We start from the raw sequence: 14,163 nt of genomic DNA, 5'->3' as shown, positions 1-14,163 counted from the left end.
CCAAGCAGAGCTGGAAGGTAGCGGCTGTCAACAGCTTTAGCTTGGGCCAATCCAAATGTTTCACAAAAGCAACAAGAGCCACCCTTATCATACCAGGACAACCTTCTAGAAAAATTTTAATTGCAAAAAGTTGAAATGTTACAATGTTTTTCTAGTGCAAAGTCTTCAGGAACTAAATACCGATAAAAGCACCATTGTCCCACTGTTTCTATAGAATCTTCTGACTCTTCAAAAAACAAAATTGTTCACTTTCATAAACTAGGAGTGAGTTGCAGGTCAAAATTCCAAACTTACAGTGAAAGAAGTTCATAGAAAGGCTGAAGTTTGTCAATATTCAGATCAAGACAGATTAACATGTTTTCTGTGAGTTGGTTATTCTTGTGATCAGTTGGGATTAGAGGAATTGCAGAGGAGTATACAGACACTGACTGTCTCATCAAAGGTGTACTAGAAAGAAAGTACCTATGAAGGAAGTAGGAAGTTTTGATCATGAGTTTCTCCTTCTTGCTTGTCAATTCACCTGCTTTTTATGGCAGCAAATGATCCCCCTCAGCTTTCAAGATTCGCATACACAGCTACGTCTGCCAATATATTTTCTTGTCCTCAGATAAATTGACATTGGTAAGGTATTAACTGCTTCTTGACAACACTCACTCCAACGCCACAACACATTGTCATGGACTGTCTGTACGTATTTGCTTTATACACACCTTACAGTTCCAGCACGCTGTTACGTAACTGACTGGATTTTGGCTTAGCTCCCCTTGCTGGGATTGCTCCCAACCATATCAATGTAACCGCTATTGAACTCGCAGTTGGATTTGCTAACTAGCATGTCATGTCTTTATGTACATTCTTAAGCAGATGACTAGAGCAAAAACTAATAATCTCTTGAAAAACGCTTGTTCTGTTGACAAGGTCATTCACCTGAGGAAAGTAGATCTCTGTCAACTAAAACCGTAAGGGACTAATCTTGAGTATTGCATGTTACAGAGAGACATGATGACAGAGACCCAGCAGTTTCAAGGAGAAGTGAAAGGTGATGTCTGGAGGAGTCCAGACCAGGCTGCACAAACCAGCTCTTGGAACCTGTCTTGCAGAAGACCCATTGGCCTTGCTGTTTAGTTGATGATAGCTCTAATTAATGTTGCAAACTGTGTTACACTGAAAATGGATTTTCCTCTGTTTATTTTCAGTCCTAGGCCTTGCAAAAAGAGCAGGCTGTTGGTGGGTCTTCAAGTAAGACTGAACTCAGATGCTGACAGACAAGGCAAGTTTACCCATACTTAACTTTTAATCATCTTGTCTTTCTTACATCTTTAAAGCTCTAGAGTGGCTAGAAGTCTTTTCACGCTTTCAAAAACAAAACACCCACACCCTCCTCCTGTGAAACCTTTAAAATAGTTACTCTCTCCTCTATACTTCACATACTTGTCCTATCTGTGCCCCTTCCCACTCTTAATTGTCCTCAAAGACAATAAAAGAAAAACACTTTAAACTTTAATTCCTTTGACATTACAACTGGAGTGGGTGGCTAAAATAAGAAAAAGGTGGAATATTTACACAATATCAAAATTAAAATAAAATTTTGTTTTAAAAAATTCTACCTAACCAGCTGCTCAAAACAGACAAAGCAGAAATAAAATAATTAATCAGTTCTGCCAACTCCTGAGAATTTTGTGACTGGCAACAGTAAGATAATTTCTACTTCACTTGCAAATACAGCTTCATTCATGAATTAAAAATCACGCCTCAGTTTTTGACTTGATGAAGGAAACAACATGCTCATGCCACGTTCAGGGTTTCTTTAGTCAGTATCAATACTGCACATAGCATTTTTTCCCTCTGTGAATGTGGGTAAAGGAAGACCATACAAATGGCGTTGTCACTTACATACAGTGTAAATAAAGACCGCTGATATTCTGCCATTTTTGTACAATCATCATTTAGATAAAAAATAAATAAAACATTTCTTCTTTTTTCCCAGGTGCAATATGCTTCTTTTGTCTATATATCTTAAGGAAGAAAGAAAAAGACACTGGTCTTTACTTGGTTTTCAGCACTCGGTTTTTTCAAATCATTCTATCACTATGATCTCCCCACATCACAGTCCTGGAAATCTGGGTTGTTTATTTCCCATCATGAGATCAAGTATGTGAAGTGGAAATCTCTGTTCTTCCTGAAGAGCTCTTTCAATGCTAGAGATGCTGCTACTTTTTGCTCCTGCTCCACAGCCACAGTTTGCCAGTGTGGAGAAAAACAAACAAGCTTTGGTGACGAGCAGATGCAAGCTCGCTCATAGGAACAGTCCAATCTCAGATTGCAACTGTTAGGTTGGCCTTGCACTAAAAGCTGCCATTTTTTCCATCATAGTATTCTATACTGTTAATGTCCACAGTGCTAACTGGGTATCTAGTTTCATTGATGACAAAATTTAGTAAAAGCAACACATGGTCTAAATCCTTGGCTTGTTTTTTTTAGGCATTAGGTTTGAGATCTCCAATGTGAAAGGACATGCTCAGTGTGATATTCTTAATTGCGAAGGTCTAATTCCCTCTGAAACTTGAACATCTTAAAAATCTGGCCTGTGGCTTGGCTTTACCACAGAGCGAAACACAACCCACAATGTTCTTACTTTAAAGTTTCAATGCAATGTATGTATATTATCATAAAAAATTATTTAAAAATTATATTCAAGCATTTTCACTCTCCACTCATAAACTGGCACCATTCCTGATCCTTGAAATTTCGAAATGAGTTGTGCTGCACTATTTCATAAATGACATATTTGTCAGTCAGAGAGATCCTTTCCTTTCCACCTATTCACTTTTGTTAAAAAATAAAATTCTCAAGTATTGCACCATATAGTGAGACATAGTTTAGAACAGGACCTTTTCTACAGACTTGTAAACATTATTATGGAGGATTTTCTATCCTAAAATTCCTGTAATCATAATTTTTCTGAATACCTGAAAAAAACCCGGTGGTACAGGACCTACTGGCATGCCATCTCCTGGGGGAATGTTTCCTAGCACTGGACTGGGAGCTGCTGCAGCACTCTGAAAAGAACAAAGGGAGAATAAACCTTTGTCATTGCATGGTAGGCATTAAACCCCCAAGAAAAACCAAACCAAAAAAAACCCCCAAATCCTGACCAAAATACAGAAGGTAAATTAAAATTGTATAGTGTTTAGTCTTTGCTTACACAAGTATAATGATTTGTTAAAATAACAAATGTATGTTGAGGGTAAGGATGCTAGAGATTGCATAGATATACAAACATGTATCAATTAGATAAATCTTGACTAGATTTTAAAAATTATTGCATCTAAGTGTGTCTATATATATACAAATGTGAATGTAACTTGCATGCTTTTTCTTGTGTTATGTGTATAAACATCCTCACACATGCACAAGTATATACATATAGCGTAAAAGTAATTTATGCATTTTTATCAGCAATTTCCAAGCACTTTAAATATAATTTCAGCAGACTGTAATATTCTTTCGGAACTACATCAAGCTTCAAAACAGGATTCTGTTACAAACAGTATAGGAAGGAATGTTCACGATTCTGCTGGTAATGCTTATGATTTTACCGACCCCAAAAATAACCACCATGACAAATAAGAAGAATTCAGGTTATGTTTTCGGAAGGGAAAAGAAAAAAGGGATTTCTAAGAAGTGAATCAGAGGATGAAATTAGTTACCTTTACAAATCCTTCGGTTGGAATAAGCAAGTAAAAAATACTGCTCCTGGCAATTCACAAGCAGGGGATCGTCACAAAAAGGGAGGCCAAACTGTTATTGTTGTCATGTATTGGAACCTCAATTACTTTTAATTTCTAGCAGTCTTCCTTCCTCCAATATGTTTCTGTAGGGCATAAGCTGAATCACCTATAAAGGCTTACAATCTTCTGTGAAAGTACTCATGCACACACAATGCATCGAGAGCCACTTGCAGCTTACTAATGATCTGCCAATATCTTCCCTACAGAATATGAAAGGCTTGTGTTTATTAACTTATCATTCTATTGTATGCTCAACACTTGATATCCCAAAGATGCAGATCTGGAAATTGTATTTCCAGGTGTTTGGCCTACTATCTAGGAAATTAAAGAATAATGCTGGAAAGATTTGAAAACCAGCACAAAGGAGGGCTGACCTTTTTAAACCAAGCAGAAAGGAAATATTCAGTTAATTACCATAGATTTTTCAATGGATTAAGTTGTTCTTTAGAATCAAATTTCTAAACAACTAGCAGTAGCATATTTAGCATCTAAGCTTTATGTTCTTTCCAAACAAAAATCTAGAACATATCATCAAAAGACTGCAGAAAGTGCTGGCTTCAAAACTGAGTGCAAGACTTCGATTCACTAGAAAACCCTGTAATAAAGGGCCTTAATTATGCAAGGACCTGGTCTGCACAATCAGTGTTAAAATACTATATAATTGTAATTGACAGAAAAGGCCAGTCGGGTGAGTTGGAAGTAGCAAACCCTTTTGAATCATAATACCTTCTCATGAAAGGCTAGCACAAACCAACCACACCAGCCTATAAAGCTGTGGCAAATAAAGACAGTTCCCTGTTAGCCACTGCCATTCTTTGGGCACTGCCTGAAGTTCAGGAGACTGGAGTATAATGCTGCTTAGATGTATACAAAAATCATGCGACTCCCTGGAAGGTCTCAGGCACCACTTCTCTCAGGTCTGTCACAGTCTTTGGCCTCCCAGAGCGGGAAATAAGCAAGTGGTGTGAACGCAGAAAAATAACTCCAAAGAACAAAATTATTTTGTTACCCTTCCTTTCTTTTGCACAGCTTCTGTCAATGTCCACCAACTACTTTCAGATTATCTACATTTCCAAAGGAAAACAAAAGAGAAAGTTTTGTTTTGTGTTTTTTGTTTTTTGTTGTTTGTTTTTTTTTAAGCTAAAAGATTACCTGTTTAAACTGAGCATCGGGTAACAATGTCAAGTAAAATCATGAATATGTACAGACACAGTTTAAGTGAAGTATGTTGGATCTTACTTCCATATGTACAGGTTTTCTGGATGAAGAATGACAACTAGCAATGACAAGTAGCATCACTGATGGAGAAAATCAATGATGTTAAAAGCCGGAGCATCTTAAAATGTCCAAAACAGCCTGCACTGCAGTCTGACTAAGAAGGGGTAGCCCATTAAAGGTGTGCTAATAATGATGAACCTTATTACAATATCATGCCTCCTTGCATACTAATTCCTGATTGCCCCTACGCTACCTTACCTGTGTCCATCTTTACCAGCTATGTACTACACACTGTCACATGTCCAATGGAGCTGATGCTACAGAATAAAGCATTTGAACAGACAGCAATAAATCACTGGGCTAACACATCTCAACACTATGAAGTCAGATAGGCAAAATATTGTTTAAGTTGAAAGATCTCAAAAAAAAGAAGTGATGCAGCACCTCCTCTGATACACGACCAGTTTTCAGAAGCCTCCCATCCCAGGTTCTCTCACTCCTGCTTGCATTATTTAAACTAAACTATACCAGGCATTAATGCATGTCAGAGTGTCTTAATGCACTTAATAGGCAGATGTTCTCCTCAACTGCAGCCTTTGCCAGAACCCCCAGGCTATGAGAGGATGCTTGTGAAAGAAGGATGCAGTGCTCCTACAGAGGTACAGGGATCTGCCCTCACTGAGTTCATGCTGTTTCCTGCACTTCAGAAATCACTTAAAAATACAAAAAGAATGGTAAAATATACTTAACAGTTTAAAAAATAGAGAAGGAAGTAATGATTGTTCCAAAACAGGGGGGGGAGGGGGGGGAAGGATTAAAATTATATCTGTTGGTTCATGCTAGCCATTACACCTCCTAACAAGGCTTTATAAGAAATATACCAAAAGATAACATTTTTGTAATTGTCTCTATAAAACAGTGTTTTTAAAAACAACATTTTATTTTCATGTGTTTGAATCTGACTTCGCACTGATACCAGAGGAACCCAGCTTTGTTCCTTGGTGAACCTCAGATATCAGCATGTAACTCTCCAGGACTGGTAAAATGGGCTGAGGGCAATTCCTCTGTCTACTGGGCTACAGACACAGCAATGAAGGACCAGAAGTCTACCTCACACATGTAAGGAAATACACCACTTTCAGAGGTGCTGCTGATTCCCGTGAAGGGGATGTAGCTCCAAAGTAACCACTTTTTAGGAGGAGTGGGATTTGTACGACTTTGTTGATGAAGATGATATATAGAAAGGAGCCAACACATGAGACTGGAGAGCTTCTGCAGCCTCCTCAGAAAGCCTCTGCTTGAGGACTGAAGTCCCATTCTGGAGACCTACCCTGAGGGTGATCAAAAAGACCTGAGCAGTGCTATCGGATGGATATCAGAGGAATCATTTGTGATGGTGGGGGGGAAGACACGCAAGGTCTTGTGGAGGGGATTACACAACAAGTGATCCAGACTGGTATACTGTGTTTGGTTCTTGTGGTTTCCGGGGAAAAAGGTCTCAACTAGAAGGGAACTAGCTCTTTACTTCAGGCTAGTTACTCAAAATTAAATACATTTACTAATGTTGGCCATATTTTGATTGTGGGCCATGATGTTTCAGGGAGGTATTCAATGTGTTGATTTTAATTGGCCTAATTATTTGAGACTTAATTACACCATGCAGTTTACAGGCACTTGTGCAACACTGTCTCCTCTGTATTTCTCAGTGGGAAGGAGGACAGAATGATACAAAGTTTGACTGGCCATAACAGTAGATCAGTTTTACTGTCATTTGAAGTACTGCTTAATAATTTTAAGAATATTGTAGTTATAGGCATTCTGTAATTGTCCAGTCTTAGGGGTTACAGAAACTTCAGTTTCTATCTTTCATTATCTAACGTACTGGATTTTTTTTCTGTTTTCATACCTGTTTGCTTGGGATTTTCTTCCCTGATGGGCAATGAAGTCCCAAATCCAGAAATAAAGCATTTTCAGTGTTTTAAATATACTACACTTTATGGCTTGCGCTACCCAATGAACGTTTAAAGAATTTATGCCAGGTAGATCAGTAAACAAACCTCCAACTGCTCCACTGAAATATTCTTATTTATTCTAGCCTGATGAATGATTCCGTTCTTTCTTCACAGTCCCACAGCAACCACGGCTTCTTTTTGTATGATTACAAGTTGTTCATCATTTATACTTCCATTAGTTTGACACTTTAAATGTTTGCAATTTGCTTTCCCTGCTTTTCATAAAAAGATGAAATAGGAAAATTTAAATGGTCTAATCTTTTTGTACAGTATCTTACCCCCTTAAAAATGGAAAACTGTATTTGCGTTTGTAGCTAAAATACTGAATTTATGGTATCTCTTTACTCTTATTAATTAAAGTGTTTCACTTGAATGAAACTTACTGCGGTCATTCTTGACAATGAAAAAATAGATTATTACATTTTAAAAAGTAAAACTAGCCACTGTTTAGGCTGGCTTTTTACAAGGAAGAAATCACAAAGTAAATAAAGAAATAAAAATTAAATACAAAAATCCAGAGAGAAGTCTGCAACACATAGGTAATTTCTGAGGCTATCACAAAAAGTGGTATCACATAAAGTGGTTTATGACTGAAGCTCACAGAAGAATTCCATTTGCAACCAAAGAATTTTACGAAGAAAGGACTTGGCTTAATTTATAAAATCCTAATCCAGCTCATTCACTAATCCGGGCATTTAATTTCTGTTATTTTGCTTAGAGTAAGACATCCTTATTTTATCCAAAGAAGTTTATCACATTACTAAATTCTTCCACGCAAAGGAGATTTCTAGCTTTTTAGAAGTCTGTTTGATGATGAATGATGAAATCTACTTGATGATGGGTGAGAGAAGTTGGACCTCACATATAGGACAGATCTATGGCCACCCTTGGCCACTCAATTCCCTCATCATCCAGGCCCCCTCCATAAACTTCCGCTACATCAGCCCTAAATCTGCTGACTTGGCTGGACAGTCCTAGTTCCTGCTGAATTACTAGAGGTGGTGAGCACCCACTTCTTCAGCTGCATCAAGCCAATCCCTCCAGCTTATCTGAAGGCAGTGTCCTGTGTTCTGTCTTCTGTGGCAAAGCATGAGCACATTACTGGTGCATTGTGCTGTGAAGACAACGCTAGGAGGCATCCCTGCTGGACTCCAGGCAGAGACACGGTAGCGCCTCTACGTGACACTGAACTACTGGCACCAGTGTCCACAATGCAGGCAAGTTTAAACCCCCATCTTAGGATTTAATGATGCTAAAACTGTCATCAAAGAGGAAGAAGGAGTAACAGTTTGTTGAGAGCACAGCAATAGTGTCAGGATGAAGAAGGAGCTGCATTAATAATTCTGGTTTGGAAGAAAGTGTGGAGCTAGACCTAGTAAGGCACAGATGCTTGCCTCTTCAAAATAAATTATTTCTATAGGGAGAGTCTGAAACAGTTAAAAAGTCAATTTTCCCTTTTAAAGATGTTTCCTCTCACTATTTGCACGGTAGATGCAACTGTGCTCTCCCACTCTCCACTACACCTCCCATCACATCGCACACGAGTGAGGTGTTCCTGAGAATGCTTTACCGACATACCGAGTTTTGATTCTTCCATATTCTGCTGGAAGCAATAGCCTGTTGATGCTGCCATGGGTAATCTCCAGGCTGACAGAGCCTCTGAAAGACAACCCTTGTCCCCTAATATTAGGGGAAAATGTGGTGCTCTCTGGAGGGGCATTGCAATTCCTACCTAGAAGCTTCACACATTTTTGCTGCATGGCTTGATGTACGGTGAGTGTGATGCACCATGTAAAGGCAGCCCAGGCTGAACATATGAAAGCAAACAAGCAGCACCAGTATGATTATTTTAAAATTTTCATACTGGTAAAATTTTGTAGCATAAATGTGTCTGACAGCATTCTGGAGGAACAAACTTCCAACCTGCTTTCATGAGTCCTACAAGCTGAACAATCTGAGCTGAAACATCCTATTGCAGAACTGGATGCAAATTATTGCAAGAGTGTATGCACTCTTTTTCTGGGTTCAGGGTCAAGAAAAAACAAGTCTATCAAAAATACCCAAGAAACTGTGTTTACACCAGATCTTGGAAGTCCAAAGCCTAAGCAGCGCTTGCTGAAAGTACTCTATGGCGTAGGAACTCCTCATACTCCTTTTGCTGAGACTCTAATTACTTTAATGATAAAACTGAAAGCTTTGCTTTTAATTATTCCAAAATTTCATTTCTGTTTTTGAGTGACAATCAGAAAAAATTGCTAACCTACTCTGATTTATTGTAAGCAATGCCAGACAAAATTTACCCTTCTTTCCTCATTCTGAATCCTGCTTCATATAGACGTTGGGTCATGAGAATTTTGGCAAGATATTCAGAAATAATAACACATCAATTCCTCTGAAATACAGGTTTTTCATCAAGAGTTATATTTTCATAAGACATCTACTACAGAGCAATGCCAATAACTAGCTGTATTAAATATGCAGTATCATTTTACATTTTGTCTAAACCTTAACATGACAAAGATGCATTCACTGCTGAAGTTCAAGTACTGAAATATAGATACAACTGGCACTTAATGTGGTGGTAAGGATCTTTTTGATGCTGTAATAAACAAACCAATTATTATTTTGTTTTAAAATCACCGAGCATTCTAACCTAAATGAATTTAGATTTCTTTTTAAAATTATGCTATAAGTATTAATATAATGTTTTCATATATTCATATATGCAACCAAAATACGCAGTAACCAGACAGAAATATTCTGTCATGGAGGATATTAATACAATTAGTTGAATCAAAACAAGAGCAAAAAAGTTCAGCATCTCAGGTTAGTTCTGTATACGTTTGCATGACATTAATGCAGAGGTAATTTAAACAAACTGAACAGCAAATGTGTAGGGATGGATGTGAAGGACAATGCAAGGAAACTACAACCAGCGTTGGTACCAAGTTTGAAACACTGATGACAGCAGCATACTGTTGGCAGGAAAAGCAGAAAATGTTTTAATTTTTGGTAGATGTCTCCCTGAAGCCCATGCCGAAAGCTCACACTGGTGCTCAGCATAAATAAGACGCTGCTAGTCAGCTGATAGCTCTGAGATGAATGTACAAGTAAGTTCATACGAAAGTCAAATGTCTTTCCAAATCAGTATTGCTTAATTCATCACATCCGGCGATGCCAATTAAGAGAACTGTAAATAAAAACAGGAACAGATAACATTGGGGCCACTGTGTTTAGCTGTGACCAGTCTCTAATGCACCAAAAGTGCAATACTGAGAGAAAAATAATCCAAAAGCCAACGGTCTATTTTTGTCACTTTCTCATACCCTCCTTTTTCCAGCATTTTTGTTAAGTTAAGCACAGCATTCTGGTTGCTTTCCCATAAAGGCACAGATATGTATTATGCAACAAAAAGCTAACTGCTCATTATTACTTACTAGTTATTATCTTAGAGAATACCTTCTAATTCACAGATTTCATGCCTTCTCCAGCTGACTGAAATCAAACAAGAAACTAACTGAACACAGACATGCAAAACTTTGTAACATGTTTTATCATATTTTACTGAGTATTCTTGATATAACTATGTTGTCTTCTTTAAGAGAATACTTAAAACATTGTTGTTTCTCTTTTTTTTCCCTGAGGAAAAAGGATAAATATTTAGTACTACACTTTCAAGTTAATGAATGTAGGAAATGATGGGAATTAGGGAATTTAAATTTAGTTGGCGTTTTTTTTCTGGAAAGACAAATGACTGATGATTACTATTTCCAATCACATTTACCACTTGCTTAATTTCTGGTCATTGATCGCTTCGAAGTGCCAGACATACTGTAACCAATATTGTAACAAGATCAGCAAATTTCCATTTGTAAACACTTCAACTTGTAACTAATCAAGTATTTCTAGGCCATTAGCTAGTTACTATAATAGTACTTCATTATTTTTTACCTACCACAAATCAGAGAAAGAAGTATTAAGAGGAACTACAATGATTAACCACTAGAAACTGTCTCATTTTCTCCAACACAGAACATAAAACTACTCACCACTCTTAAAAAAAATACTTTTAAAAACTGACTGGCAATAAGCTATTGCTCCTTCTGTAGAGCCTTTGAGTGCTCAGCTGTACACAAAAAACTGTAACCCCTAGACTGGTTTATTGGAATGAGTTTAAAATCTTCCCCAAAAGGTAGATTCATCACATTGACAGAAGCAAGACATTTGAAAGATCTGGATCACAAGACTTAATTAATTCTTGGTGTAGTTCTACTGATATATATTTGTCTAAAACGTTTAATTTCTGTTCTGTAACAGGAAGGCAGTCACACGACAGTTGTAGTCTGAGAAGTGTAATTGTAGAAGGTCATAATGCTATTCCCCATAACGTCTTCTCTTCCTCAAACTGCAGCTCCTTACAGTTTGATCTGGACTCCGGCATTGTATTTCTGTTTAATCCGTCTTATATGTTATTATGAGCGATAAAGAATATATAATGTCATATAACAACAATTCTATTAATAGCCAAGTTGCCTATCTGTCATCAGAAGAAAAAAGTCACATATAATTTTTTGGGGGGCAAAAATTGGTTTCCTCAGTTTACATCAGCAGACTTATTCACTTCACGAAGGGCAGACCTGTAGACAAGGATGGTATGCTCCAGGACTCAGCCCATTCTTCTTTCCCCACGAAGGAATCCAACCCCCACAACAACCTCCCTGTAAGCAAAGCTTCCCTGTATCTGCAGTAGGATTACAGTTTGTTTTACTGTATCCCAGTGCCCAGTCCAGGGTTTTCATTCTACTTATCTGAGATATTAAATTTCTATTACAGAACTGAAAACTGGATATTAGGTTGGAAGTATACTGTTAAGGGTAACAGAAATTATTTTTAAGGAAACCTTTGCTATCAATGAATAAAAGGATTTCAAACTCTTGTCAAAAGATAGCATTTCAGTCCTGTCTCTTAGCTACTTCTTCTCGGATTATTTAAAACAATTTCCAGACAAAGCTTTCTCTCAAGTATGGTTACAAAGAAAAGTTATTTTAAAATGAACCTTTATTATTAACTGGAAGTTTCTAAAATCACTACTACACATAGGTATCAACAGAATAGTTCACTTAAAAAATAAAAGTGCAAAACCAATTTGTTTTAACTACGGAATTAAAGTATCAAATTGCTGTCCATTCTTTTTCAAAACTGAACAGAACTATACTTAAAAGCTGAATACTTGGCTCTTCCTGTTTCTTTATGAAGATGTAAAACGTAGAAGTAATATTTCAAATAATGTTTTCGGACACTTTTCTAGGAAAGTAAGGGCTTTCATTTCACCTTAATTCCAAGCCCTGTGTTATTTAGTATGTATACCTATGAACAGAATTGAAACACCAAAGGCTAGCCAACTGAGTTATGTTACGTTTTTGATAAAATGCAACAGTGTTATCAGATTCATCAGTAATAACCATGCTGCTGACAAGATAAAGGCACTTGAGGACACAAAACACTGTTGTTGCAGCTTGGAGCCGAGTTGCAGTGATATTTCAATGAAATAACTTCTTTCCAGAACTGACACTTACACCCCTCCTCCAGATTCCCTGGAGACCAAGACTGCTTCGGTCTGCTAGCTTAACAACCGCAAAATACTCAGTGTGCTATTTTTTTACCAAGCTGCACCTCCAGATCACATCTTTGATGAGTACTGACATTGCAGACCACAGGTTTAACCCACTGCCTTCCTTGCCACAAAGAATTTGAATTAAGATGTGTGGAGATGCTTCTTTTAAAAATGAGTTAGCAAAAACCAGAAGAAATTATTTAATTTATGGGATCGTGACAAGTTACATATATCCCACTGGATTTTCTGGTAAGTCTTATCATATCAAAGCATTGCTTTTACAGTTAAAATTGCTAAAATACAAAACTACTATTAAAAATATGCAATTGCCTTTTCTCAGTATTTTGTCAACAGCTGTTGGGGTCATGATAATAGGACTGCAAAACAAGATAAATACTGCTGAGATTTTTAATATACACAGTCAAATATGGCCAGCTCCTGAAATCATTATTCCAAATAATTTTCATGGTGACTGATCGTACTGCACCTTCTTCAGTCAGGTCAAAGATAGGTACCTAAAGCTAATTTTTAGAAATAAAGTGCTTAGCCCACCTATGAGTCTGAGTAATACTCAATCACTGTGCTGAAACCATGACATACTGCACAAAGTCAGTTGATCACTGCTAGTCTTTTCTTCCTGCTCCAAACGTGCTCCATTTTGTTCTGTTGATGCCCTCAGAAAATTCACAGTTGGTAAAATTGTGCTAGTTAGGCTTGTATGACAAGACTATCTTACATCCTAACCTTCTCTAGTAATTAAGCTGGTTGGCACAGTGCCTTTTAATCATTTAATTAATCTAACTGTTAAACCCATTTTGTTTTCCAAAGATTTTAAGATTGCCATAGCAATCTTGTATTCCAGTTCTCATGCCACTGCACTCCACACAACAGTCAAATGCTCTCCCATTTTAAGAATACAGTGATTAATAACAGTAAGATTGAAGCCTCTTGCATCTCTCTGTCTTTTCCAAGTTATGAAACACAAATGAACAAATATGCTATGAGTGGAAAGACTGCATTTTGATTATGAAATGCAAAGTAGACCTGTTTGGGGTTATCCTTAGGTCACTTGGGAGTAATTCAGCAATCTTGGCAATATATGCACACCTTCACAAAAAACCCTAAAGAAAACTCAGTAATTCCCTCTCTATCCAAAATGGATTTTTGTCTCCATATGTAGGTGGCAGGGAAAGTAAGCATACACTCAGAAAACTAAATGGTGTTTCAGAAGGAACTGAACTGCATCATGAAACTGCTCCTCTGCTCAAGAAATAGTATATTTGGGTTTTCTTATCTGGACATTCATGTCACGAAACTCCTCTTTAATAACATTACCAAAATACTAACCACAGATATATCTCTGTCTTTTTCATGACAGTGCTGTAAATGTTACTACTCTGTCCTAAAACATGAAAATATGTGACTTCAGAACAATAATATTGACAGCACATTTTGATAGACAAAACATACTGAAGCAGCTATTTGGATTTTTTGAACATTAGCTCCATCGTTGACTGAGTTAGTGGTA

General features: G+C 37.3%; 1 protein-coding gene across 3 annotated transcripts in view; it reads right to left on the bottom strand.

The window, feature by feature from the left end:
• The window catches only part of SSBP2 (single stranded DNA binding protein 2), a 183,192-nt gene that overhangs the window by 51,782 nt on the left and 117,247 nt on the right, over nucleotides 1-14,163 (bottom strand). For 2 of the 3 annotated variants that reach the window (XM_075079406.1, XM_075079408.1), the window contains exon 5: nucleotides 2,970-3,059. The exons of the other annotated variant lie outside the window; for it this stretch is intronic. In XM_075079406.1, the coding sequence (XP_074935507.1) occupies nucleotides 2,970-3,059 (90 nt within the window). The remainder of the gene's footprint in view (nucleotides 1-2,969; nucleotides 3,060-14,163) is intronic. 3 annotated transcript variants of the gene reach the window in all.

The sequence above is a fragment of the Phalacrocorax aristotelis genome, chromosome Z (assembly GCF_949628215.1).
Source record: "Phalacrocorax aristotelis chromosome Z, bGulAri2.1, whole genome shotgun sequence".
Taxonomy (NCBI): Eukaryota; Metazoa; Chordata; class Aves; order Suliformes; family Phalacrocoracidae; genus Phalacrocorax; species Phalacrocorax aristotelis.
Note: the sequence above shows the minus strand (reverse complement) of the source record. Positions and strands in the feature narration are given on the sequence as shown.